The sequence below is a fragment of the Pithys albifrons genome, chromosome 18 (assembly GCF_047495875.1).
Source record: "Pithys albifrons albifrons isolate INPA30051 chromosome 18, PitAlb_v1, whole genome shotgun sequence".
NCBI classification, from domain to species: Eukaryota; Metazoa; Chordata; class Aves; order Passeriformes; family Thamnophilidae; genus Pithys; species Pithys albifrons.
In genome coordinates this window covers 1065284-1087573 of record NC_092475.1, presented here as the reverse complement: position 1 = coordinate 1087573, position 22290 = coordinate 1065284, and the positions used below count along the sequence as shown (strand labels likewise).

The 22290-nt window shown below is 60.1% G+C and overlaps 5 protein-coding genes across 5 annotated transcripts; 2 read left to right on the top strand and 3 right to left on the bottom strand.

Annotated features, from left to right (window-relative positions):
- Window positions 1-214: 214 nt before the first annotated feature.
- Window positions 215-1685, bottom strand: SPINT4 (serine peptidase inhibitor, Kunitz type 4). The gene is made up of 4 exons (XM_071572889.1): window positions 1510-1685; window positions 1133-1306; window positions 612-779; window positions 215-532 (listed from the first exon to the last, which is right to left on the bottom strand). Exons 1-4 carry the CDS (start codon window positions 1640-1642, stop codon window positions 516-518), a joined length of 492 nt encoding a protein of 163 aa, XP_071428990.1. The 5' UTR covers window positions 1643-1685; the 3' UTR covers window positions 215-515.
- A 5410-nt stretch (window positions 1686-7095) lies between these two features.
- Window positions 7096-8740, bottom strand: LOC139680314 (dentin sialophosphoprotein-like). Its single transcript, XM_071572828.1, has 2 exons — window positions 8633-8740; window positions 7096-8094 (listed from the first exon to the last, which is right to left on the bottom strand). The coding sequence occupies exons 1-2, from the start codon at window positions 8703-8705 to the stop codon at window positions 7208-7210; spliced, it is 960 nt and encodes a 319-aa protein (XP_071428929.1). The 5' UTR covers window positions 8706-8740; the 3' UTR covers window positions 7096-7207.
- A 5881-nt stretch (window positions 8741-14621) lies between these two features.
- Window positions 14622-19198, top strand: DNTTIP1 (deoxynucleotidyltransferase terminal interacting protein 1). The gene is made up of 13 exons (XM_071573055.1): window positions 14622-14764; window positions 14838-14908; window positions 15006-15102; window positions 15245-15343; window positions 15832-15900; window positions 16238-16294; window positions 16543-16604; window positions 17043-17088; window positions 17528-17586; window positions 17767-17827; window positions 18420-18491; window positions 18720-18775; window positions 19016-19198. The coding sequence occupies exons 1-13, from the start codon at window positions 14678-14680 to the stop codon at window positions 19152-19154; spliced, it is 975 nt and encodes a 324-aa protein (XP_071429156.1). The 5' UTR covers window positions 14622-14677; the 3' UTR covers window positions 19155-19198.
- UBE2C (ubiquitin conjugating enzyme E2 C) lies at window positions 19163-21022 on the top strand. The gene is made up of 6 exons (XM_071573054.1): window positions 19163-19838; window positions 19916-19943; window positions 20069-20155; window positions 20302-20506; window positions 20633-20692; window positions 20833-21022. Exons 1-6 carry the CDS (start codon window positions 19222-19224, stop codon window positions 20889-20891), a joined length of 1056 nt encoding a protein of 351 aa, XP_071429155.1. The 5' UTR covers window positions 19163-19221; the 3' UTR covers window positions 20892-21022.
- LOC139680459 (regulator of G-protein signaling 9-binding protein-like) lies at window positions 21001-22105 on the bottom strand. The gene is made up of 2 exons (XM_071573056.1): window positions 21805-22105; window positions 21001-21693 (listed from the first exon to the last, which is right to left on the bottom strand). The coding sequence occupies exons 1-2, from the start codon at window positions 21995-21997 to the stop codon at window positions 21260-21262; spliced, it is 627 nt and encodes a 208-aa protein (XP_071429157.1). The 5' UTR covers window positions 21998-22105; the 3' UTR covers window positions 21001-21259.
- Window positions 22106-22290: the final 185 nt, after the last annotated feature.

Sequence of the window (22290 nt, the reverse complement as noted above, 5' to 3'; positions counted from 1 at the left end):
GCATCAGCCCGCAGCCAGGTCACGTTGGCAGCTCAAGGGCAGGACTACACTGTGAGTCCGTCTGAGGCAGTGGGAGCTTCAGGGTGGTGGCTGGGTGAGGCCCAGGGCTGCCATGCTGTGCTGCTGGAGGCACCCAGCACCCATGAGGGAGGGGAGCCCAGAGGGATGGGCACTGCCTGCTCCAGCAGGAAGGACAAGACCCAGACTGCTAATCCAAGGACCCACCCTTGTATTGAAGTGTCACAGCCTGAGGGGAGGGATGGGCTCCTCTGGTCCGGCACCATGGCACAGGAAGGGGCAGCCGTGCTGTCATTATGGGATGCATGTCCCTGACATTGGGCCAGCAAGCATCCCTAGTCAAGCCACTGCCCCCCAGCATGGCTACCCCAGCCAGCAGCACTCATTGCCACCAGCCCCACAGAGAATGGTTCCCTGCAGGGTTGGGGATGTGACCAGCAGCAGCAGTTTCCCCGGGGCAGGGGCGGTGCAGAGACCCCCACGTCCCCGAGCCAGCACTATTGGTCACCTGGAACTGAGACGTGGGGAGTCAGGAGCGGGGCCAGGAGCAGCCACCCTCAGTGGCACACGGGCCACAACACATGGCTAGTTACCAAGGTGGGAGCAGGCCTGGGAGCACTCGCCCTTGGTCTCAAAGTTGTTCCTGTTGCCGCCACAGCCGCCGTAGATGAACTCCTCACACTGCTGGCTGGAGGCATTGAAGAAGAAGCGTCGGAAGAGAGCCTTGCAGTTCCCACAGACTGAGGGCAGGTAGCAGAAGTCTGCATGGTCCAAAGGGGGCAGGCTGAGCCAGGGACAGGATGGGCATGCCACCACTCTCACTGCTCCTGGGCCCCTGGAAAGACCTGCACAGTTCCAGTCCCCTCTCACTGCCAAACCCCCTGTGCCAGCACCCAGCCCTGCACCCACCTGCCCACAACCCCACACACCAGCAGCTGGGACGCTCCCACACCACACAGTGTGATGCCCTCCATGGTCTGCAAGGACCTGGCAAGACCTCAGGAGCACCCCAAGGACCTCTCTTCTCAGTTTACTTCCCAGTGTGAACCAACTCCCCTCCAGTCATCCACCCCTGCCGCTCCAGAGCCCCACTACCGTGGCACCAAGCCCTCACCCAGCACTGGCTCCTGGCAGGTGTAGCCACACTTGCTGGGACAGCACTTGGTGACGCCGGGGCAGTCGGCATCGCGGGAGCAGCGGGAACAGGAGGTGTCCATGCGGCAGGCGCCACAGCTCTCATCCGGTGTGTCCTGTACCTCCGAGATGTGGTAGCAGTACCCAGGCTTTTCTGTGGGACATGGGGGCCAGAATGCTGGGGACACCCACAGAGCGGGGACCTCAACAGCCCCTCAGTGCCCCAGGGCTGGTCCCTGGGCACCCACAGCCCCAGACCTCTGTGGGCACCTGGCAGCACACAGGGCAGTGGGGAGCACTGGGCAACAGTATCACCCTGGCATCACTTTGCCCGGGCCATGCCCTGGCCACACTCACCCATCCTCAGCTCCTCTCGTCCATGTCCATGTCCATGTCCATGTCCATGTCCATGTGGGGCTGGGCCGGACCGCGTGGCGAGGGGCAGCAGGGCAGCGAGGAGGAGGAGAAGGCAGCCAGGCAGCAGCTTCATGGTGCCCTGGACAGCCTGGTCTGGCCCTGGGTGTGGTGGGCTGGGATTTAAGGTGCGCAGGCGGGGCAGAGGGAGCAGGGCTGTCCCCTGAGCCCAGGTAATTCCTGCCATGCAGGTAATGAGCCACACCTAGGCAAGGCCCAGCTTCCCTGGTGGCATCCTGGCCACATCCCTCGAGCCAGGGGGACCGGTAGGACAGGACGGTTGTCCCGGTGTGGCCCTTGGGGAGCCCAGCTGGGTGGCAGCAACATGCCCAGGCTGGGCTGAGGGCAACACCAACAACAGCCACAGCCTCCTGGGGACAAGCCTGTGGTGGGGATGGGCATGGAGAGGTTGGCACTGGCCTCTCCAGTGCCAGTGAGGATGGCATCCTGGGGGGGATGGGCTCATGCACAGGGCTGAGTCTGTGGGTACCACCTCGCTGCCCACTGCTCTGGTTGTTGAACATCCCCCAGGACAGTGATGTTCCCTTCATCTGCCCCACTCCCAGGAGCTGCCCGCCCTGAGCCATGCCCTGTGGCCCCCGACAGCCCCTTGCTCCTGGCAGCAGGTTGGGGTCCGGCAGCTTCATCGTGCTGGTGTGGGGAGCATCCCCTGGGACTGGGGCACGGCTCACAGTTCTCCCCCACGGCAGCTCCGGGCGCTGGGCTGGGCATCACCCGCCGGCACCGGTGGGAGGGCGTGGGGTGAAACCTGCCAAAAGGAGAAACAGATTAAGCTGTTCCCATTTTGCAGGAATAATTGTCTTCCTAATTACTGCCGTAATTACTATTCCAAGGGTGAAGCGGAGGACGAGGAAAGCTCCGTGGGGAGGGACCAGGAAAGTCGGACTCGGGGTGGGGTTTGGAGGGTGGTGCCGCTCCCCGCTCTCGCCCCCACCCCCCCTCTACGCCCCACCACAGATTTTCCTGCCTCTCCTCCAAAGCCTGCCAGAAACCCCGGTATGGGTTACGGTGACGTGCCCGGTTTTGAGCAAGGCGGGAGCAAAGCCGGAGGGACACGCCGGATGCGGTCAGGAGTGCAGGGTCAGGATGGGCAGTGGGAAAGGGACCCCTGCGCAGGGACCGTGGTGGTCTCGGGCCGCGGCTCAGCGGGCACCCTGTGTGCGTCTCCCACTGCCTGGTGCCATCCGGGACGTTCCTGGTGGCACAGAAACTCCCAGCACCGCAGCCCCAGAATGGCAGGACCACAACGCCAAAATCCACCGCGGCTGCATTTTCCCCGCTATCTCCCCAGGGAATCAGCTGAGTGATCACTGGAACGACTGATGGCATCTCCCAGAGCAGCTCCGTCTGTCCCCGCACCGGCAGTAACAGCGTGGCCGGGTGGGACGACACCGCGGTGGATGCGCAGCCGGTCCCGGGGCTTGCTGCGGTTTGGGGCACGGCGGGTGTGAGGGGTCGCTGTTCTCAGGTGGATGTTGGGGTTGCACGTGACAGAATCCCGCCCCCCCCGAGGTACCCCTTGCCCTGCCCTCACAGCAGGGGGAAAACAGTGACCGGGGCGCTCGGGGATCACGCAGGAATGTGGCCCTGCCAGGGCGGATCCCCAGGCGGGGCAGAGGCAGCGCTGTGCCACCGGGAGGATGCCCCTGCCCAGGGTGGGATGCGGGGCAGGAGGGGCACGCGGGGAGCCGATGGACAGAGCGGGAACACGACAGAGCTCACACGCACACACACGTGTCCACACCTGGCTGGCACGTGGGCACACACAGCCGGGCACACGTGCAGGCACAGCTGCCCGGCCGGGCGTGGGGAGCCCTCCTGCCTCTGCCAGGGACAGGCGCTCCCGGAAAGGGCTGTCAGGGAAAGCCCCGGCAGCTCCGGTGCCGCCACCCTTGCAGCACTCCTGCCCTACACCGTGTCCGGGATGGCCCATCCCGTCAGCCCCAGGGAAGGGAGCAGGAGGCAAGAGGCAGCTCGAGCACCGTGTGACAGGAATCCGGGTGGCTCTGGCTCCGAAAAGGACACAGCACCTGGTGCTGTGGCCCTGCAGTCCTGGTGCCCACGCAGAGCCCCCACCTCCCTGTTCCCAGCACCAGGACCCCATGCCCCCTGGCCCGTTCTGGCCTCCGGGCTGGCCAGGAGATGCAGGGCTGAGGGGCTGGTGGCAGTGCAGGGCTGTGGACCGTGTCCAGTCACAGGACGTCCTTCGGGAACCAGCAATTGTTCCCAGAGGCAGAACAATGCCCGGACAGTTGCCAGGGCACCACGGGCTGCTCCACCGCACTCGGCCAGGGAGCCACTTCTGCTGCCTCGGCCAGGCCAGCCCCAGGCAGGGTCCCCCGCCCCTCGTTGCCACCTGTCCCATACCTGTGCCCCGCAGCAGGAGGTTGCAGTGGCTGCTCTGGTCTTGCAGCACAGCACGGCTCTCTGGGGCAGCACGGAGCCCAGCACCAGGCAACAGCACCTTTATGCCTCCCCTGGGGCTCATCCAGCAGCAGCTGCCTGCAGGAGGGGGAGGACAGTGGGGAGTTCACGCTTGGATGGAGCATGTCAGGTGCTGGGGCATGGGCCAGGTCATAGGGACCAACCTTCTGCCCCAGGAGGATTTAAAGCCCTGCCTGTGCCCAGAGGGGCAGCCCCCACACTGCCCGGCCATGCCATGCGGCTGCTGTCACTGCTCCTGCTCTTGGGGCTCTGCTGCCTCTGCACCCGCCTGGTCTCTGCAGGTGAGCGTGAGTGGGCATATGTGGGCACAGGTGAGCGTGGGTGGGCACAGGTGGGCACAGGCAGATGTGGGAGCAGTGGAACAGCACTGCAGGAGGGTGTGGGGCCATGGACACAGGGACCAGAACAACTGTTGTTGGGGTGCAGCATCCTGCCCAGCACTGCCATCCTCTCACCTCCTTGCATGCTGCAGAAGTGACTGGCAAACCCCCCACAGCTCCCTGGGAAGGGTGTGTGAGGTCTCTGGATCCCTTACCCCCAACAGCTTTGCCCTGGCATGCTGTCAAGTGAGGACTTGGACATAGATTCCTGTATTTCCCCAGAATTCACCTAGCAGCAACATGGACCTGGACTGAGGGGCGTGTGTGCAGCCAACCCACACCAGACAGACAGGCAAGAGCTGGACAGCCGGACACAGCCATGGAGGGCTCCACCAGCTGCTGGATAAGCACCCAGAGTCCTGATCCCACCTCCACCCTCAGCTCTGTACTGACCATGGGGGCCTCTGTGCCCCCCACCTTCCAGTAAACCCAGTTTGTGATGACCACTGGCTGGTTCCTGCTGTTTCTGTCACCTTGGCATGCCCCTACCAGGCTCTGTAGGATCTTCAGTCCATGTGGGAGGGATGGGGTTCCTGTGCTTGTGGCTCATGGTCACGCTCTGCCACGGCAGCTGCTTTTGGAAGATGTTGGGGCCCCTGGGCATGGAGCAGCTCACCCAGTGAGCCTCAGGGAGCTGGGGACACAGAGAGGTTTCCCCTGCCAGAGAGTCTCTGCAGGTCCCAGACAGGTGCCTGGCTGGGGCTGTCACTGGGTGGTCTCCCATGGGGACAGTGGCACGTCTCTTTGCAGAAGGCCCTGCTGAGCCCCCACTGGGCAGGAGCAGGTGCCAGAGCTCTCTGTTCCTGGACAGGGCTGGGGCAGCCATGATGGCCTGGCCATGCCAGGCACTGACCAAGGACAGCTTGTCATACTCAGCTGGTGGCCAATGTGGGATTTATTAGGAAAGAGAAGGTCCTGCCCAAAACACCACTGGTGCCCATGACCAGCCCTGGGCAGAGTGAGGCAGAGGAGGTCAGGGGCAGCCACCCACTGCAGGGTCTCCTCACCTCACCTGTTCCTTGCATACCCTGCAGCTTGTCAACCAGTGCAATTGCTGTCACCAGCACCATCACCATAATCACCATCATCATCATCGCTGTTAAAGAAATGTTTGGCAATAGGCTCTCATCTCCATCAGGTAGATTTACTAGTGCAGATCAATCATGAAATCTGGTAGCTTGAGCTGGAGCCTCAACAGAGGGACCCTGAACAAATCTCTGGGCAGTGCTACCCTTCTAATCTGAACTCCCCATCCCTCATGCAACAGTCCAAACCAAGTCCATTGTTAGAGCCTGGGGTCTTCTCCCTCTTCATTGCTTCACTGTTTCATTACCAAGTGGTTGCCCTGGGGTCACCTGCACACCCTCTGAGGTCAGCTTTGGTTGGGGTTTCAGTCAGTTCTGTAGAGTAACAGTTCATATACACAACCTATGGGCTGTCCACTCCAGCTATTAGTTTTTAAATAATACTTAAGCTACAGCTTTGTCTATTCTAACTATTATTAATGTTCAGGCTGACAGCCCTGGGTTTCACTACACTCCATCTCTGACTTACACAACACACCCAGTATGATTCAGTTAAAGTTCAATTTGCACCTAACAATTCCAGCCACTGTTGTCAAACAAGCACTTGACTACTTTCAAATAATAAAAAATTTCCAACAGTCATGATCATCATAGTCATCATCACTATCATCATCATCACCACCATCACTGTCATCATTGTCATTGCCATCATCAACCACACTGTCACCCTGGTCACATCCAGACTTCTTTCTCACCTCAAGCTTCTCCTCACTCTCTGGCTTCTCCACCAGCACAGGTTTCTCCCCAGATGCCAACTTCCCACCAGCCACTGGCTCCCCACCAGTCTCTGGCTTCCCTCCAGTCTCCAGCTTTGCTTTTCCCTATTCCCAGTCTTCCCTCACGTGCTGTTTTTTTTTACCTGAATTGGGTTCAGGTAAAAATTCCGAGAGGAATAACTATAAACATTCAGTGACTGTTCATACTCCTGTGGGAGTTTGTTAAAGGTATATTGTTCCTTCCCAAGGAAATGCAAATTTCTTTTTATCCTCCGTTTATAAGGGGACCATAAAGGACATATCTTTCATATCCAGCACTGCCATCCAGGGGTGTGCAACTGCAGAAATCCCATGTGGTGCTGCAGCAGAAGTTGGGTGTTGTGGTACATTAGTGATGGTTGAATCTGGGAGTGCAAATGCTGCACAAAACACACACTGCAGCCTCCCTATTTCTGTCAGGGTTAGGGTTGGCATTTCAGCTGAAGCACCAGGTCCTGATATCCAGGAGACACCAGGTTTGACCCTTCAGAACATCAAGAATAGAAGGCATAGCAGCAGGAGCAAGAACAGGAACAGACAGTGGGGGATCTTTTTCAGTGGGCAGAGTGGGAGGAGCAGGGTCTGGGTTCTGCAGTACCTTGGCTAAGGGCATCCCCTTCTTTATGCCTGGTACCTTTCTCATCTTTCCCAAACCCACAAAACTCAAACTCAGGACTTGAATCTGCTGTGGAGATTTAACACTCACAACTTAGTCCTTCCTTACTCCAGAGCTCCTGGATGAAATTAGAGTGCCTGGAGTTTAGAGGGATGAAATGGGCAAGTGACTGAGCGTCTCATCTGTGTTGCCAAATTGCTAAAGAAACTTTTGACTCTAAGCTCTCATCTCCATCAGATACATTTATTGGCACAGATCAATCATGAAATCTGGTAGCCCAAGCTGGGTGCCACACAGAGGGACTCAGAAATCCCCAGAAATACCTGGGCAATTTTACCCTTACAATCTAAAATACCCACCCCTACTATCTGCACCATTTTCATCACTATTGGAGTCACTGTTTTCATTGCTGTTGGAGTCACTGTTTTCATTGCTGTTGGAGTTGTCACCATCAACACCTTCATCACCACCATCATCATCATCATCATAACTGTCATTGTTGCCACCACCATCATCATCATCATCATAACTGTCATTGTTGCCACCATCACCATTTTCATCACTATTGGAGTCACCATTTTCAGTGCTATTGGAATTGTCACCATCAACACCTTCATCACTATCATCATCATCACTGTTGTTGTCACTATCATCATTGTCATTGTCATCATGAAGCTTATTTTTATCACCATCATTGTCACTATCATTGTCACCATCACTGTCACCATCACCACCATTGTCATCACCATCATCCTTGGCATTGACATCGTCCTTCTCACTGTCACCCTGGCTGGATCCAGGCTCCTTTCCTGCCCCAGGCTCTCCCTCACTCTCCGGCTTTGCTCCGATCTCTGGCTTCTCCCCCAGCACAGCTTTCTCTCCAGGTGCCGGTTTCCCTTCAGTCTCTGGTTTTGCTACATCCTCTGGTTTTTCCCGTGGCTCAGTCTTTCCCCCACATGGTGTTTTTTCCCCTGAACTGGGTTTCTTCCCTGTGTCCGGCTTCCCCAGTGCAGGATTTGCAGCAGCTGCTGGCACAGACCCATGGAGGAGCTGGTCCTTACCCATCCGCTCCGTGCACAACTCTTGCTTCCCGCAGGAGACGACCTTGCCAGGTTGTGGATCAGGCACCACGCTGGCCTCTTCCCCAGATACATGACTCTTATCCAGCAGAGCACTCCTGGGCTGCCCCGGTGGTGGCCACCCCGCTGGAGCTTCTCCGTGGAACTCTGGGAGGGAGCAGCACCAGCAGTGTCAGCCCATTGCTGCCCTCCCACACGCTGCTCCCACACGGCAGCCTGCCTTGCCCCAGCTGTGGCTGCCCTCTCCTCTGGACCTTTTCCTGGTGGCTTTTCAGGGCTCTGCCCAACCACTGCTGCCCTCACAGCTGGGGCAACTCAGCCCAAGGGCCACTCTGGTGTCTCCCAGCACCAGGCAGTGCTACGGAGGGGCCGCTGCCTGAGGGGCTGTCTTGGGCACCTCTGCCCTGGGGCCAGCACCCACCTGTGCCTCTGGCTGTCACAGGGAGTCAGGGAGAGATGGCACTGTGCCATGGCCCATGGTGGCACTGCAGTGAGCCCCACATCGCCTGGGCTCAACCCACCCCGCTCCCCCCACAGCTTCCCTGGCCCTCACAGCAGCAACCCGGCACCTGCAAAGCACCTCCAGTGCTTTGGTTCCTTCCAACCCAAACCATTCTGTGATTCTATGAAAATGAGCAAAGACATTCTTAAGCCCCCCAGAGGGTTCCCACCCGCCCGTACTCGCCTGCGATGGGTGCTGCCTGCAGCCGTGCCCACAGGGCGAGGAGCCCCAGCAGGAGGGTGCTTTGTGCCATCATGCTGCCGAAGTCTATGGCCAGGGCTGTGCCAGGTGGCAATTTAAAGTGCCTCGCAGGCAGCCCGGGTCCAGGAATGGGAGGAGGCAGCTCACAGGTGACTTCAGGAACCTCCCACATTTGGCTCTAATTCTGTTTACTGGAGAGCAACTCCAGCTGCCTCTTCCCACCCATGGCCAAGACTGGAGCAGGATCCAGAGATGGCTGCATGCCGAGTAGGACAGCACAGGGACTGGAGGAGAGAAGGGGAAACCAGGACTGCACAGAGGCAGAATTTTCACTGCTACTCTCAACTGCTTCACTGCTTCATCACCATCAGCAGCCCCAGGTCCAGTGTCTGCCCCAGTGCTGTCATCCTGGAGGGAATAGGAACATCCACCTGGCAGCAGCACCTGGAGCTCCCTCCTTCCACACACAAATGCCCTTCATTCAAGGTTGCTGTTCCACATGTGAGACACTGTTGGCAGATCCCTGCAGGTCTGATATTCAAGGTTTTACTTGACCACCTGTGCCTGCACCATCCCATTCCCATGCAGAGCACTCCAGCTCTTCCAATGTTCCTACTGTTAGTCACCAGGATTGGGCACCCAAAGGAGTGAGATCTGTCTCCTCACCAAGTTAAGGCTGTTCCCCAGCCCCACAGTCCTTCTGTTTTGAGGCCCCCCAGATGCCCCATTATCCCAGCAGAGCCCTGTGTGGCCTGGTATACACAGGGCACAGTCAGAGGTCAGTGTGTCCTTCCCCCAGCCCAGTCAGGGACTCCATAAGGTGCTCTCCAAGCAGCTCTTGGGAACTTTTGAGCATAGATTGCAGTGTTTAGTGTCCATGCATGAGCACCCCATTAGTTCACACATGAGCATTCAATAGCCACTTGAATTCACGTGGGAACATGCAGTTACTGCACACACAAACACCAAATTAGCTCAGTTCAAATTAGCCAGTTCAAGCAAAGGGCTGTGCTGCACTAAAATGGACCTCTCTGGAGGGAAAAGAATCGGGATTTCAAGGATGAGAGCTCACCCAGGGTGAGGAGAGCACAGGAACCTGCCTGAACTGCCAGCCTTCACCAGAAACCCACAGTAAGGGTAAATGAAAATTAGACAAACTGCCACATTGTCTTCCCTTTTCTCTGCATCTGATCTCAGGGAAAAGACTTATTTAGTATGTTTGAGAGAGCAGATTAAGCTTGATTAAAATTCAGTTCTATGAATGTTAATCCATTTACACTGTTATTCTCCAGTCACCCAGACGTGCCAGTTGGAATCCGATTTTGCAATTGTTTCCTTCCCTATTTAATTATTTCTTCCGGAATTACACACAAACCAAAGTGCAATGAGTAAGAGAGGAGAATTTAAGGACTGGTCTGCCCAGGACACATCAGCACCAGGCACGAATGGATCGGACTTGCTAGATCAAAAGACAAAGTTCAAATCTGCAACTGTTGGGTGGGTGAAATTAGTTGGTTTGAGCTCGACATTATTTCTACAACTCTAAGCAGGTGCTGGCACTTGACAAGAGCAGTGGAAAGGCAAAGTCATGCTAAAACAGCTGTGTTGAGGCAATGCAGGGGCAGCGTGAGGGAAGCAGAACAGCTCCACGCTGCCAAACCTGTGTGGAAACAGAAATGGGCAAGAAAAATGCTTTAAGTACAGGTTTGTCCTTCTCCTCCTGCTGTGACTCAAGGTGGATGCAATTCCTGCACGAATTCCTGCCCATGTCCACCGGAGGTTTCGTGCTCCAACCTCGCGGCTCCCGGCGGAACCCGCCAGTCTGGTGCTTATCCTGCGTTGCTGGGGCTGTTAATCACCACCCAGCAGGACACCCTGGAGCAGGCAGTGCTTCCCAGCCGGTGCTGGCAGCAGTGACTCCCTTCCACGCACCTGGAAAACCATCTGGAACAACCTGAGGGGTCACAGGGTTTCTGCCAAACCCGGCACTGCCACAGCAGAGAGCTCCGAGCTGTCCCCCCGTGCTCACCCGGTGGCTCCTCCTGTTGGGAACACCACCATCATTTTGGCACTTTCCCATTTTAGCAGAGCATAATCCTGGATAACGTTTAGGGAACTAATGGAGGAGAATGTCTCACAAGCAAATGTCTCTGCTGAAATAAATGCCTGAGGGCACAGAGGGACTGAGTGAGTGGACTGGGCCAAAGTCACTTCTGAATCAAACAGGAACTTGGGTAACCTGGGCTGTGAACCAGCTGTTCGTGTCTGGCAGAATAGACACTGGTGTGTTTTGTCATGTGCACCTACTACACAGATCCAGGGAAAAATTACCATTACAAATCAGGGACTGGAGGAGACCCCACAAGGCATCTCATCAGGTACAGAATCACAGTTATCAGTTAGGCTGGAAAAGACCTCAGAGATCATCAAGTCCAATCTATGACCTGACACCACCTTGTCAAATAGACCATGGCACTAAGTGCCATCCAGTCTTTCTTTATACACCTTCAGGAATGGTGACTCCACCACCTCCCTGGGCAGCTCATTCCAATGCCCAATCACTTGTTCTATTTGACACAGTCAGAAAGGGAGTTTGGCCTGGATCCCCCTGCTCAGGGCTGCCCCACTGGCACAAAGGACAGGGATGGCACCTGGAGATGGCTGCTGGAACCCACCTCTGTTCTGCACAGGGAGACAGGGAGCAGCCTCCACATCCTGCACTCTGGGAAATCCCCTTTGCTTTGTTTATCTCACCAGCTCATCTCCGAATGGAGGAAAAACATTACCAGCAAAACAGCAAATGCTTTTTAATGCAAATTGATATTCAGCTGACCCAACAGAAAAGCCTCTCGCTGACCACAACATGAAGTAAGATGATCCAGAAAACTACAGATAAGTTGTTTTGACTATTCTGCACATGTTAAGCAAGATGAGGAAATGGTGTTTGCTCAGAGAAACAACAAGATTGCAGAAAGATGATATGTGGAAAATTATACAAGGAACACCCAGATCATGGAAGGGTCAGCATTCACATTGCTCAGCTGCAGGTATTGGGGTCTCAGGGGCAGGGGCCATGTGTGACCACTTCCACCCATGACAGGCCCTGTTCAGAGTGGGACAGGCTGAGTTTAAGGCTTTGGCACAACTTGTTCCTCTGCAAACAATAATAAATATCATGGTATCATCTGTGTTTGTGCAGGTCCTTTCCCTCTGATGTATTTTATTGAGTTACTTTTAAGTGAAGGTCTTGCCAGAATTGAAGATTTGAGATGGAGGATGGAGGGATGATGCAGCAAATATTCCTCACCTTGGAGACTCACATGCTATAAAATAATCATCTCTGCCCTGTCAAGGGCAAGGGAGTAATTTCTTGTTCTGTTGACTGATGCTCTGTTCATTTACAGTTCCAAATGGAGAGTTCTGTGGCCCTCGACCAATCCACTCCTCAAATAATGTGGCAGCAGATTTGACTTGACCTTCCTACAGTGGAATGATTGGATGTCTGAAGGGAAGCAAGGGGGTTGTAGCAGTTATGTAATAGAGGAGGAAGAAAGGGGATTAACTCAAATTTTTCATCTGCTGATCAAGCAATGCACAACTTGGCAAGTGAGTTTAACAAATACCATCAGGTTTTGTGCACAGAGAAATAAAACTCACTGGGTTTAATAGCTGAAATATCAGAGGAAATTACTGGTTGGTTACAGCAATGAGCTTCTTTCAGCCTCCCATGCTTAGGGATTTATCAGAAGAAGCAGTTTCAGGTGCCTTCCTTTGGAGCCCAGCCCCAAACTGGAAACTCCTCTTGACTGCTCCTGAAAGAGGGAATTGGAACTCTACATGCTGAGCAAAGTGACTCCCTCCTCTGAGTGCTGGCTCACCTGCCTGAGAACCTGCAGTACTTATATTCCACCTCACTGCCTGCTTTGCAGGTTCATATCACTAAAAGAAACCTCCAAGCCTTTCCTCTTGTCCCAGCTGCATCTGCCCTGCAGCTCCACACATGTTCAGGTGCACTCCTCCCCTCTCCTGTGCTGCCTCCTGGCACAAGACTCATCCCTTGGCATCTTCTTTGAGCAATGATCCATCTCCAGGTATACCCAAGGGCTTCCCCTCTGCTCCTGCGAGATGCTGTCACCATCACTGCTTGAGAGACTACCTGGGATCGACTGCCTCCCTACTGCCCACACCTGGGGCTGCTCCACTCCCTCGTCATCCTCACAGCCCACACCTGGGGCTGCTCTACTCCCTCATCATCCTCACAGCCCACACCTGGGGCTGCTCCACTCCCTCATCATCCTCACAGCCCACACCTGGGGCTGCTCCACTCCCTCGTCATCCTCACAGCCCACACCTGGGGCTGCTCTACTCCCTCGTCATCCTCACAGCCTACACCTGGGGCTGCTCCACTCCCTCATCATCCTCATTGCCCACACCTGGGGCTGCTCCACTCCCTCATCATCCTCATTGCCCACACCTGGGGCTGCTCCACTCCCTCATCATCCTCATTGCCCACACCTGGGGCTGCTCAGACCGGGAGGGGGGGCAGGGGAAGCGCTCGGGGGGCAGAGCGGGCCCCTGTTTGGGGGGCGGCTGCAGCACCGCGTGTTCACCACCAGGTGGCAGCAGCGACTGAAGTCCCGCCGAGCTCTCAGGTGGTTCCACCGAGGAAAAAAACTGTGAACAGAGAGAGCCGCTATTTCCTTCATACCGATATTTTCTCAAACTTTCAAGCCCTTTATTGCTTAATTTCTATATATATAAGTTATATTTGTGTTTTCCAACCCTATCTATCTATATTCAGAGTTTTTTGTACTCTAAGTTCCTACATATATTACCAGGTCACAAACACTGCAGAGATAAGAGCAACAATTCCTTTTAATGAAATAACCAGGCCCCTGCCCACGTGCCGGGCACGTGGCGAGCGCGTGGCTTGGGCAGGTCGGGGCCGTGCCGGGGTGGGATCGGGTTTGTTGCCGGCGCTCCCCGAGCAGTTGCACCTCTTTGGAACGAGGGGGTTTCTTTATTACTGAGCGCTCACACACGACCCGGCACCGACAGGCGCGCCCGCCGGGCTGCACAAAACCCGGCGCCGCGTCGGGAACACCCAGAGCTGCGGCCCGGCCGGGAGCACCAGAACTGCTGAGCACGGGAGCAGCTGAGCCCGCAGCGGCGCTGCCGCCCTGCCCCGCCCGCCGGGGCCGCTCGGGGGGCTGCGACCCCCGCTCCGGCGGCGCCTCCAGGGCGGGCACCGTGCGTGTCCCCGAGGCTGCCCCTGCCCCGAGCACACCCCGCGTGTCCCCCGGGGGCCGCCCCTGCCCCGAGCGCACCCCGCGTGTCCCCCCGGGGCCCGCCCCTGCCCCGAGCGCGCCCCGCGTGTCCCCCCGGGGGCGCCCCTGCCCCGAGCGCGCCCCGCGTGTCCCCCCGGGGCCGTCCCTGCCCCGAGCGCCCCCCCGTGTGTCCCCCCGGGGGCCGCCCCTGCCCCGAGCGCGCCCCGTGTGTCCCCCCGGGGCCGTCCCTGCCCCGAGCGCGCCCCGTGTGTCCCCCCGGGGCCGTCCCTGCCCCGAGCGCGCCCCGTGTGTCCCCCCGGGGCCGCCCCTGCCCCGAGCGCGCCCCGTGTGTCCCCCCGGGGCCGTCCCTGCCCCGAGCGCGCCCCGTGTGTCCCCCCGGGGCCGCCCCTGCCCCGAGCGCGCCCCGTGTGTCCCCCCGGGGGCCGCCCCTGCCCCGAGCGCGCCCCGTGTGTCCCCCCGGGGGCCGCCCCTGCCCCGAGCGCGCCCCGTGTGTCCCCCCGGGGGCCGCCCCTGCCCCGAGCGCGCCCCGTGTGTCCCCCCGGGGGCCGCCCCTGCCCCGAGCGCGCCCCGTGTGTCCCCCCGGGGCCGTCCCTGCCCCGAGCACACCCCCGGTCTCGCCCACCCCGGTCCCGCCCCGACTCGGCCCCGCCTCGTTGCCGTAACTCGTCACATCCGTCGGGGCCCGATGATGTAGTTCCCCGCTCATCCGGCCGCTCGCTCCGGAGCCGGGACCGGGGCCATGGGCGCCGCCCGCGATGCGGAGCAGCAGCCGGGCCCGCCGGGCGAGGAGGGCGCCGGCGATGCCGAGGAGCGGCTGGTGGGCACGGTGAGGCGGGGCCGGGCCGGGCCGGGCGGGCGGCGGGGGCGGCGGGGCCGCGGCTGACCCGGCTGTCCCGCAGAGCCCCTGGAACATCATGATCAAGCACCGGCAGGTGCAGCGGCGCGGGCGGCGCTCCCAGATGACCACCAGGTAGGGCGGGAGCGGGCCGGGCACGGGGCCGGGGTACGGTCCGGGTCAGCCCGGGCGGCTCGGGGGTCCCCCGGCCCCCCTGACCCTCCACCCGCAGCTTCACGGACCCGAGCGTGTCCATGGAGCTGCTGCGCGCGGTGCTGCAGCCCAGCATCAACGAGGAGATCCGCGGCGTCTTCAACAAGTACATGAAGGTGAGGGCAGGCCCGGGTGGGCACAGGGCTGTGGGGACACCGTGGCTGCCACAGGGGCCGTCCCACCTCTGTGTGGGAGCTCAGCCCCTGTGCCTGCCTCGGCACTGCCCTCACCCTCGGCTGCCTCCCTTCTGCTCTCCAGTTTTTCCAGACAGCGGCAATCAACGTGCGCGATAACGTTGGGGAGGAGGTGGACCCAGAGCAGCTCATCCAGGAGACCTGTCGGAGCTGCCTGGAGCAGGTGGGTGCTGGGAGGGGTTCTTGGGCGCCCAGACAAGCAGAGCAGCCTGGCTAGGGCTAGGACATGTCCCTCACAACAGCCTTGCTGTCACCGTGAGGGGACATCCACAGCCCTTGTGTGGCTGCTGTGCTGGGATTTATTCTTGCTGGGAAGAGAGGAGCAGTCAGGGCTGGGCAGCTTGTGCTGCATTTCTCACTGCTGCTGTCAGAGCATGGCACACAGCTGGGCCTCCCAGAGACCAGCCCCCAGAACCCCTCAGAGAGTCCCAGCAGGGCAGGACAGGGTTTTTTCCTTTCACCTTTTGCTTTTCTGCCTGTTGACCAGTTTATCATGCTCAGGTTGTGCTTTTGCATCTGGCCATCTGTGGAAGGATGACCTGGTGACAGGCTGAAATCAGAACTGGTGCAGGGCCAGATATGTGTGGTGAGGGTTCTGGTGAGGCCCTCTCTGGACCCAGAATCCCTGGAACCTTCTTCCTTTTCCTGCAGGCTAAACTGCTGTTCTCTGATGGCAAAAAGGTGGTTCCCAGGTTGCCCCATGAGCAGGCAGTGCCAAAGGTAAACTTTGTGATTGTACACAGAGGCTTAAATGACTTGTGAGAACTGGGAGAAAGAGTAGAAGGGTTGGAATCTCTTTATTCTCTGCCTCTTCTGTCCTCCAGCACAACAGTGCAGAGGCAGAATGGGGCATTTGGGGCTGGAATGGAACACATAGCAGGGAGAATCCCAGGTGAAGGTGCTGCTTCTTGTGGTTTGGTGCTGCTCACTGTGGTGGGCTGGGGTCAGTGTTTACCTGCAAAGGAGGGAGGGGTGAGCGTTTACCTGGCCAGTGGGAGCCCCACATGACCAAGAGGGAAATAAGGTCCCCCTCATCCCACTGCCCTTCCCCTTCCAGCGTGCCCGACAGATGGATGAGGAGCTGAGCCGTCGAGGAAGCCCCGTTCCCAAAAAGGTAGGAGGGTTTTCTGTGCAAGGAATTTTATATTTTGTGAAGTCTTGTCCTCCTGCCTGGTCATTTCCACCATATGAGTGTGTGCAGATGCACTGGCAGCTTTTGTGAGGCCTGGGAGGCGCTTGCTCTGGTGCCAGGCAGCATCTCTGCCCATGACAAAAGGAGCAGCTTCCCTGGGAGGGGGAGCTTTGCCAAGAGGCTTTCCCCAACCAGCACAGCCAAGTCACAGAAGGGTTTCTTCCATGCAGAGGAAGGGGCGGCCTCCAGGACAGAGCCTGTCGAACGACCGCGGGGTCTCAGGCATGGCAGGGTGAGTATGGGGGCCCTGAGCAAGAGCCCCGGCTTTGGGAGGGCAGGGGGCTGGGGCTGCCCACATGGGGGAGACACAGAAACCCCATGGGCTCCTTCTCTCCTGCAGAGGCAATGAGAGTTCTGGGGACAGAGAGGAGTCTTAGTTTGAGGTGTTGCACCCCAGGAGAAAAAGACCTTCAAGGAGGAGGTTTTAAACAGGCCCAAAGGGGTAAAAAGATCCAGATGGACCATTCAGAGTGAGCAGTGAGACATGGGGGTGGTGGGATCTGAGTAGCCGGGAGAGAACAGGCTGAGTATCCAGATCTGGGCTCTGCAGGAGAACGGAGGGTGGGAACAAGGGTGGATCTGGAAGAGCCGGGGCTCAATCGCTGCTGCAGGTGATGACTGTGCTGGTTCTGCAGGGCCTTGTTCTTAACTTCATTTCCTTTCCCCTCAGGTGGAAGCTCAAAGTCTCTGAGCCCGTGAGAAGGGATGGACCAAAGGTATTGGCTGGCCGACACTGCTGGGGTCCCCCTCTCCTCCCCTTTGCTCCTGCCTGCGCTGCAGGAGCACAGGACAGCACAGGCTGTGCTCTGCCCCGACAGGGCCCTGGGGCAGGGCAGGACGAGGAGCAAAGTGCCTGGAGGCCTTTGCTGGTCTCCCCAGGCACTGTAGCCTGTAGGTGTGCAATGTGGTGCTGCTGAGGGAGAGCAGGAGTAGACAGGAGAATCCCACAAGTGCTTCCCGTGAGGGAAGCTGCTTAGAGCAGCCCAGATGGAATGTAACCTCCCTCCCCTGTGGAAGGCTGGAGGTCTGTGGCCAGCTCCCTCCCTCCCAGGCCGGGGGCAGCTTCGAGGTTCCCTGTCAGAGTGCTGAGGCTCGTGGAGCATGGTCAGCACCAGCTTCATTTCTAATGCTGCCCCTTTTCCAATTGCTCTGTAGTGGGATCCATCCCGACTGACTGAAACCACAACCTTTGTGCTGGGATCTCGAGCAAACAAGTAAGGAACGGCCCTGTCGATGGAGGGTGGTGTCCCCAGGCAGGAGCCCATGACACTCCTCCCGTCACTTCACTTCTCTGCCTCGAAAGCAGTAGGAAGGGCCTGGGGAGGAGAGGGGTTTCCCCCTGCCACTGCAGCCTCCTCCCCACAGCCCTAACACCCCTCGTGTTCCCCTTGCAGAGCTCTCGGGATGGGAGGAACAAGAGGGCGACTCTACATCAAGCATCCCCACCTGTTTAAGGTCAGGTGCCACAGCTGGACAGTTTCCCATGGGAATCAGGGCCGTGCATTTCAGCTCATTTGTTTACTGCCTTCCCCTCTCCCTCCTTTGTTATCTTGGAGCACATTCCCAAGGCCTCGGCTAGCACAACGAACACGAGCTGATGGCATTGTGTGCCCACCGGGGCTGAGGCTGGAGCAGGGCAGGCAGAGCAGGGCACTGCTCTGGGGGCAGCTGTGGGGGCACAGGGCACGCAGGAGTGGGGTCTGAGCACAGGGGCTGTCCCTGGGGGCACAGGGCATGCAGGAGTGGGGTCTGAGCACAGGGGCTGTCCCTGGGGACACAGGGCACACTGGAGCAGGGTCTGAGTGCACGGGCTGTCCCCTGGGGGCAGGTCACAGGGGCACAGGGCACACAGGGGCTGTCCCTGGGGGCACAGGGCACGCAGGAGTGGGATCTGAGCACAGGGGCTGTCCTTGGGGGCACAGGGCATGCAGGAGTGGGATCTGAGCACAGGGGCTGTCCCTGGGGGCACAGGGCATGCAGGAGTGGGGTCTGAGCACAGGGGCTGTCCCTCATCGTGCTCAGCTTGGTCCCTGCTGCTTTGTTGCAGTACGCAGCCGACCCGCAGGATAAGCACTGGCTGGCAGAGCAGCAGCACATGAGGGCCACGGGGGGCAAGATGGTGAGTACAGCTGGGCACGGGCCCACCGCAGCGCCAGCACAGGCACAGCAGCCACGGCACAGGCTGTGGCAGGGCATGGGGGCACAGCTGCCCCGGGGCACTGCCCAGGGCCATCCCCTGCCCCGCAGGGCTCGGTGCAGGCCTGGGGCACAGCTGGCTCCTGCAGGGACAGGGGGGTGTGGCTGCCCCTCGTGGGTACCCTGAGGTGTCCCCCACCGTGTGCCACAGGCCTACCTCCTCATCGAAGAGGACATTCGGGATTTGGCTGCCAGCGAAGATTACAGGTACGGACTGAGGCACAAGTGCTGCTGTTCTGGGGCTGCTCCCCTGGGGACCCACACCTCACCCCCATGGGAGCTGCACTGCAGGGGACCCTCCCGGCTGGGAGGGCTTGGTGCTGGGTGGAGGCCATGGTGGGCTTGGTGGGTCTGATCTTGGTGCTGGTCGGTGTCCATGGTGGGTGCCAGGGGACACGGTGGGCTTGGGGTCTGTAGTTCCTCCGTCTCAACCCCTTCCCTCCCAAGGGACTCGGTGGACCTGCGGCTGGAGGAGCTGAAACCCTTCATCCCGCCGGCCTGGATGACAGAGAAGATGCAGAGACACATGGAAACGCTTCGTCGAGGGGGGGACGCGCCGCCCCCCGAGGACCCCCCCGAGCCCTGAGGCCTCGCCCCGAGGGGCCCCCAATAAAAGCGCTTCGCACCCTCCTCGCCGCCTCCTGGGGACCGGGATGGGCGCCTGGCCCTTTAAGAGCTCGCGGGACTCACGGCCCCGCCCCCGATGGGCAGTGACCAATCACAGCGCTGTGTGTCGCTCCCGGCGACCAATCGGCAGCCGCTGTCCGTTACCGTGGGAGCCGCATCCTCCTTGGGCGGTGATTGGGCGGCTCGAACGGGGCTGCGCGCTGATTGGCGGAGGGGCCGCACGCGGAAACATTCAAACGGGGCGCGGGCGGGGCCGCGCGGGGCGAGAGCGCCGGGACCGGGACCGGGACAGGGCCCTGCGCCGCACCGGGAGCGCCCCGAGCCGCCACCACAGCCCGCCCCGCCGCTGCACACCGAGCAGCCCCGCCGGGACACCGCTTAGCACCGAGAGAGCCGCAGCGGGCCCGAGTCCCGCCCCGCGCGCGGGAGGCAGCGGCCCAGCAGAGCCCGGTGCGGCGCCGCCCGGGAGCGGGAACCGCGCACAGCCCGTGACCCACCGGCGGCTGGAGGCCGGTGAGCCGGTCGGTGCCCCCGGAGCCGCCATGGCGTCGCAGAACGCCGACCCCGCCGCCGTGTCCAGCGCTGCCGCTCGCAAAGCGGCCGAAACGGGGGCCACGGCGGCCCGCGGCGCGGTGGGGAAGAGGTGAGCGGAGAGGGGACCGGGGGTGCTGCCGGGGCTGCCCCGCTCGGCCATCCCGTAACGTGCTCTTCCCCCCGCAGGCTGCAGCAGGAGCTGATGGCGCTGATGGTGAGTGGGATCCCGAAGGGTCCCGGGGCCGAGTCGGGGTTGGGGGTCCCCGGGGCTCTCCGGGCTGAGCCGGCCCGGGAGGGTCCCGGGGTGTCTCTGGCCGTCCTGACGCGCTGCCCCCGCAGATGTCCGGCGACAAAGGCATTTCCGCATTCCCCGAGTCCGACAATCTGTTCAAGTGGATTGGGACCATTAACGGCGCCGCCGGCACGGTGAGAGCGCGATCCCGGGCGGGGGGACCCTGACCCCGCTCCACCCTCCTCCCTGCGGCTGAGGGTGGTCCCAGTTCTCTGCTCCTCCTGCACTCCTTTTCCCTGGAGTCTCTCCCCTGATTCCTGTCCCTGCACTCCCACCCCAGCCCTACGAGGAGCTGCGGTTCAAGCTATCGCTGGAGTTCCCCAGCGGGTACCCCTACACGGCACCCACCGTGCGGTTCCTCACCCCCTGCTACCACCCCAACGTGGACACCCAGGGCAACATCTGCCTCGACATCCTCAAGGAGAAGTGGTCAGCGCTGTACGACGTGCGCACCATCCTGCTCTCCATCCAGAGCCTGCTGGCAGGTGAGTCCCGTAGCTGCTCTGTGGGGGGGTACTGGGGAAGTTGGGCCGGGCGGGGGATCCCTTGCCCTGAGCAGGGCTTGGAGGTGTCCAGGACGCCCCAGCAGCTGACCCAGCCCCTGTTTCCAGAGCCGAACATCGACAGCCCCCTGAACACACACGCTGCTGAGCTCTGGAAGAACCAAGTCGGTGAGTGCCTCGGCAGAACCTCCCTGCCCTCTCCCCTCTGGGGTGGGCAGCAGCACAGCTCCCAGCCCTTCTGTGTCCCGCTGTCCAGCCCTGAAGCTACCCCAGGACCCTCATCACCGTGTCCCCCTCTCTCTCCTCAGCCTACAAGAAATACGTGCGAGAGACATACAACAAGCAGGCCAAGGGCCAGGAGACCTGACTGTCACCCCCGACCAGCCTCCCCTCCCCTCCCCAGCCACCCCCTGCATTCTGTATTATAGGCTGTTTTTTAAATTAATGTTGCAGTCCGAGACACAGTTAATGTATAAATAAATGGACATTTATAACTTCTGCTGGGGGTTTTGTGAGTCTGGGCAGCAAGGGAGGGAGGCACACTGACCCACATGGGCTAACAGAGGCTCTGTCAACATTTGGGTGGTCTGGAGAGGTCCCATTCCCTCTGCAGGGGGGGGCAGCCACAGCATTGCCTGCACAGGCAGGGGGCTGGGGACTCCAGGGGTACATGGGGCCCCTGTACCCTGCTCTGTGACAGGAGGTGCCAGCTTTACTGCTCCTGGCCCTTCCCTCTCAGAGCACCCCACAGCAGCGCCCAGGGCAGAGTCCTGCCCGAGCCCCTCCAGCTGCAGTTCCGCCTCTTCCTACTGGCTGTGTGGTCTCAGTGGCTTCCACTGTCCATGGTGGGATGTTGGCTCCACTCTCCATCTCTGCCAGCATGGCCCTCACCTGCTCAATCTCTTCCTCTAAGCACTGAGCAGCTGAGGGCTGTGTGGGACCCCCTCCTCGCCATCCAGGCAGTCCCCAGCCCCCCAGCCCGGTGCACAGTGGGGCCACACCACCCTCTTGCATGGAGAAGATCTGGCAGAGGTGGTGGGCTCTGTGTAGGTCCTGCAGGAAGAGCTCCAGAGCAGAGAGGAAGAGCACCCACAGCCGCTCCAGCTCGCGCCGCTCCAGGGGGCTCGCCCGTGCCTGCCGGAGCCCCGCCAGCAGCGCCCGCCGTAGCCCTGCGGGACAGGGGGCTGAGCCACGGGGGCCCTGGAGCCCCTCTGCGACCCCAGCATGGGTAGAGCCAAGCTCCGTGGGTGCTGCCCAGCCCAGCAGCACCCCCTGCTTACCAGTGCTGAGCTCACGGGCCTCCGCGCTCCTCCTGTGCCGCTCCTCACGCAGCCGAGGGCCGTCCCCGCTGCCCCCCAGCTGCAGCACCAGCTGCCGGTGCCCAGCCGTGGCCTTGCAGAGGGCAGCCTGAGCTGCCACACACGTCCCCACTGCCCCCCGCCCGCGGCACCCCTCCCTTCTGCCTGGTGCCATTGCCCCTGTGCGAACAGGGCAGACTGCCCGTGGTGGTCCTCCTGGGGTCTCAGTTTCCCTGTGCCACAGCACTGCACAGCAGGGATGTGACTGGTCCTGAGGTGTGGCTCTGTCCTGCCAGCTGCACAATGCTGGTCCCATGGTCCCACCCACCCCGGCTGTTCCTCCTGTCCCCCCCCACTATGTCCCACTCTAGCTGGTCCTCAGGGAGTTGTGTCCAGCAATCTGGCACAGCCTGTCCAGACGACTCCAGTGTCACCTTGACCCTGGAGGGAGGGCCCTGCTGCTGCCCC

Excerpts from the sequence above, each read along its gene's own strand:
- LOC139680459 (XM_071573056.1), bottom strand. The coding sequence starts at position 21,997 with ATGGCACCAGGCAGAAGGGAGGGGTGCCGCGGGCGGGGGGCAGTGGGG. Across the intron at positions 21,694-21,804 it reads GGCCCGTGAGCTCAGCACTG|GGCTACGGCGGGCGCTGCTG; the intron begins GTAAGCAGGGGG and ends CCTGTCCCGCAG.
- UBE2C (XM_071573054.1), top strand. The coding sequence starts at position 19,222 with ATGGGCGCCTGGCCCTTTAAGAGCTCGCGGGACTCACGGCCCCGCCCC. Across the intron at positions 19,839-19,915 it reads CGCGGCGCGGTGGGGAAGAG|GCTGCAGCAGGAGCTGATGG; the intron begins GTGAGCGGAGAG and ends TTCCCCCCGCAG. Across the intron at positions 20,156-20,301 it reads TTAACGGCGCCGCCGGCACG|CCCTACGAGGAGCTGCGGTT; the intron begins GTGAGAGCGCGA and ends CTCCCACCCCAG.
- SPINT4 (XM_071572889.1), bottom strand. The coding sequence starts at position 1,642 with ATGAAGCTGCTGCCTGGCTGCCTTCTCCTCCTCCTCGCTGCCCTGCTG. Across the intron at positions 1,307-1,509 it reads ACGAGAGGAGCTGAGGATGG|AAAAGCCTGGGTACTGCTAC; the intron begins GTGAGTGTGGCC and ends CATGTCCCACAG. Across the intron at positions 780-1,132 it reads CTGCCAGGAGCCAGTGCTGG|ACTTCTGCTACCTGCCCTCA; the intron begins GTGAGGGCTTGG and ends TGGACCATGCAG.
- LOC139680314 (XM_071572828.1), bottom strand. The coding sequence starts at position 8,705 with ATGATGGCACAAAGCACCCTCCTGCTGGGGCTCCTCGCCCTGTGGGCA. Across the intron at positions 8,095-8,632 it reads GCAGGCAGCACCCATCGCAG|AGTTCCACGGAGAAGCTCCA; the intron begins GCGAGTACGGGC and ends GCTCCCTCCCAG.
- DNTTIP1 (XM_071573055.1), top strand. The coding sequence starts at position 14,678 with ATGGGCGCCGCCCGCGATGCGGAGCAGCAGCCGGGCCCGCCGGGCGAG. Across the intron at positions 15,103-15,244 it reads TCTTCAACAAGTACATGAAG|TTTTTCCAGACAGCGGCAAT; the intron begins GTGAGGGCAGGC and ends TCTGCTCTCCAG. Across the intron at positions 17,089-17,527 it reads TGAGAAGGGATGGACCAAAG|TGGGATCCATCCCGACTGAC; the intron begins GTATTGGCTGGC and ends ATTGCTCTGTAG.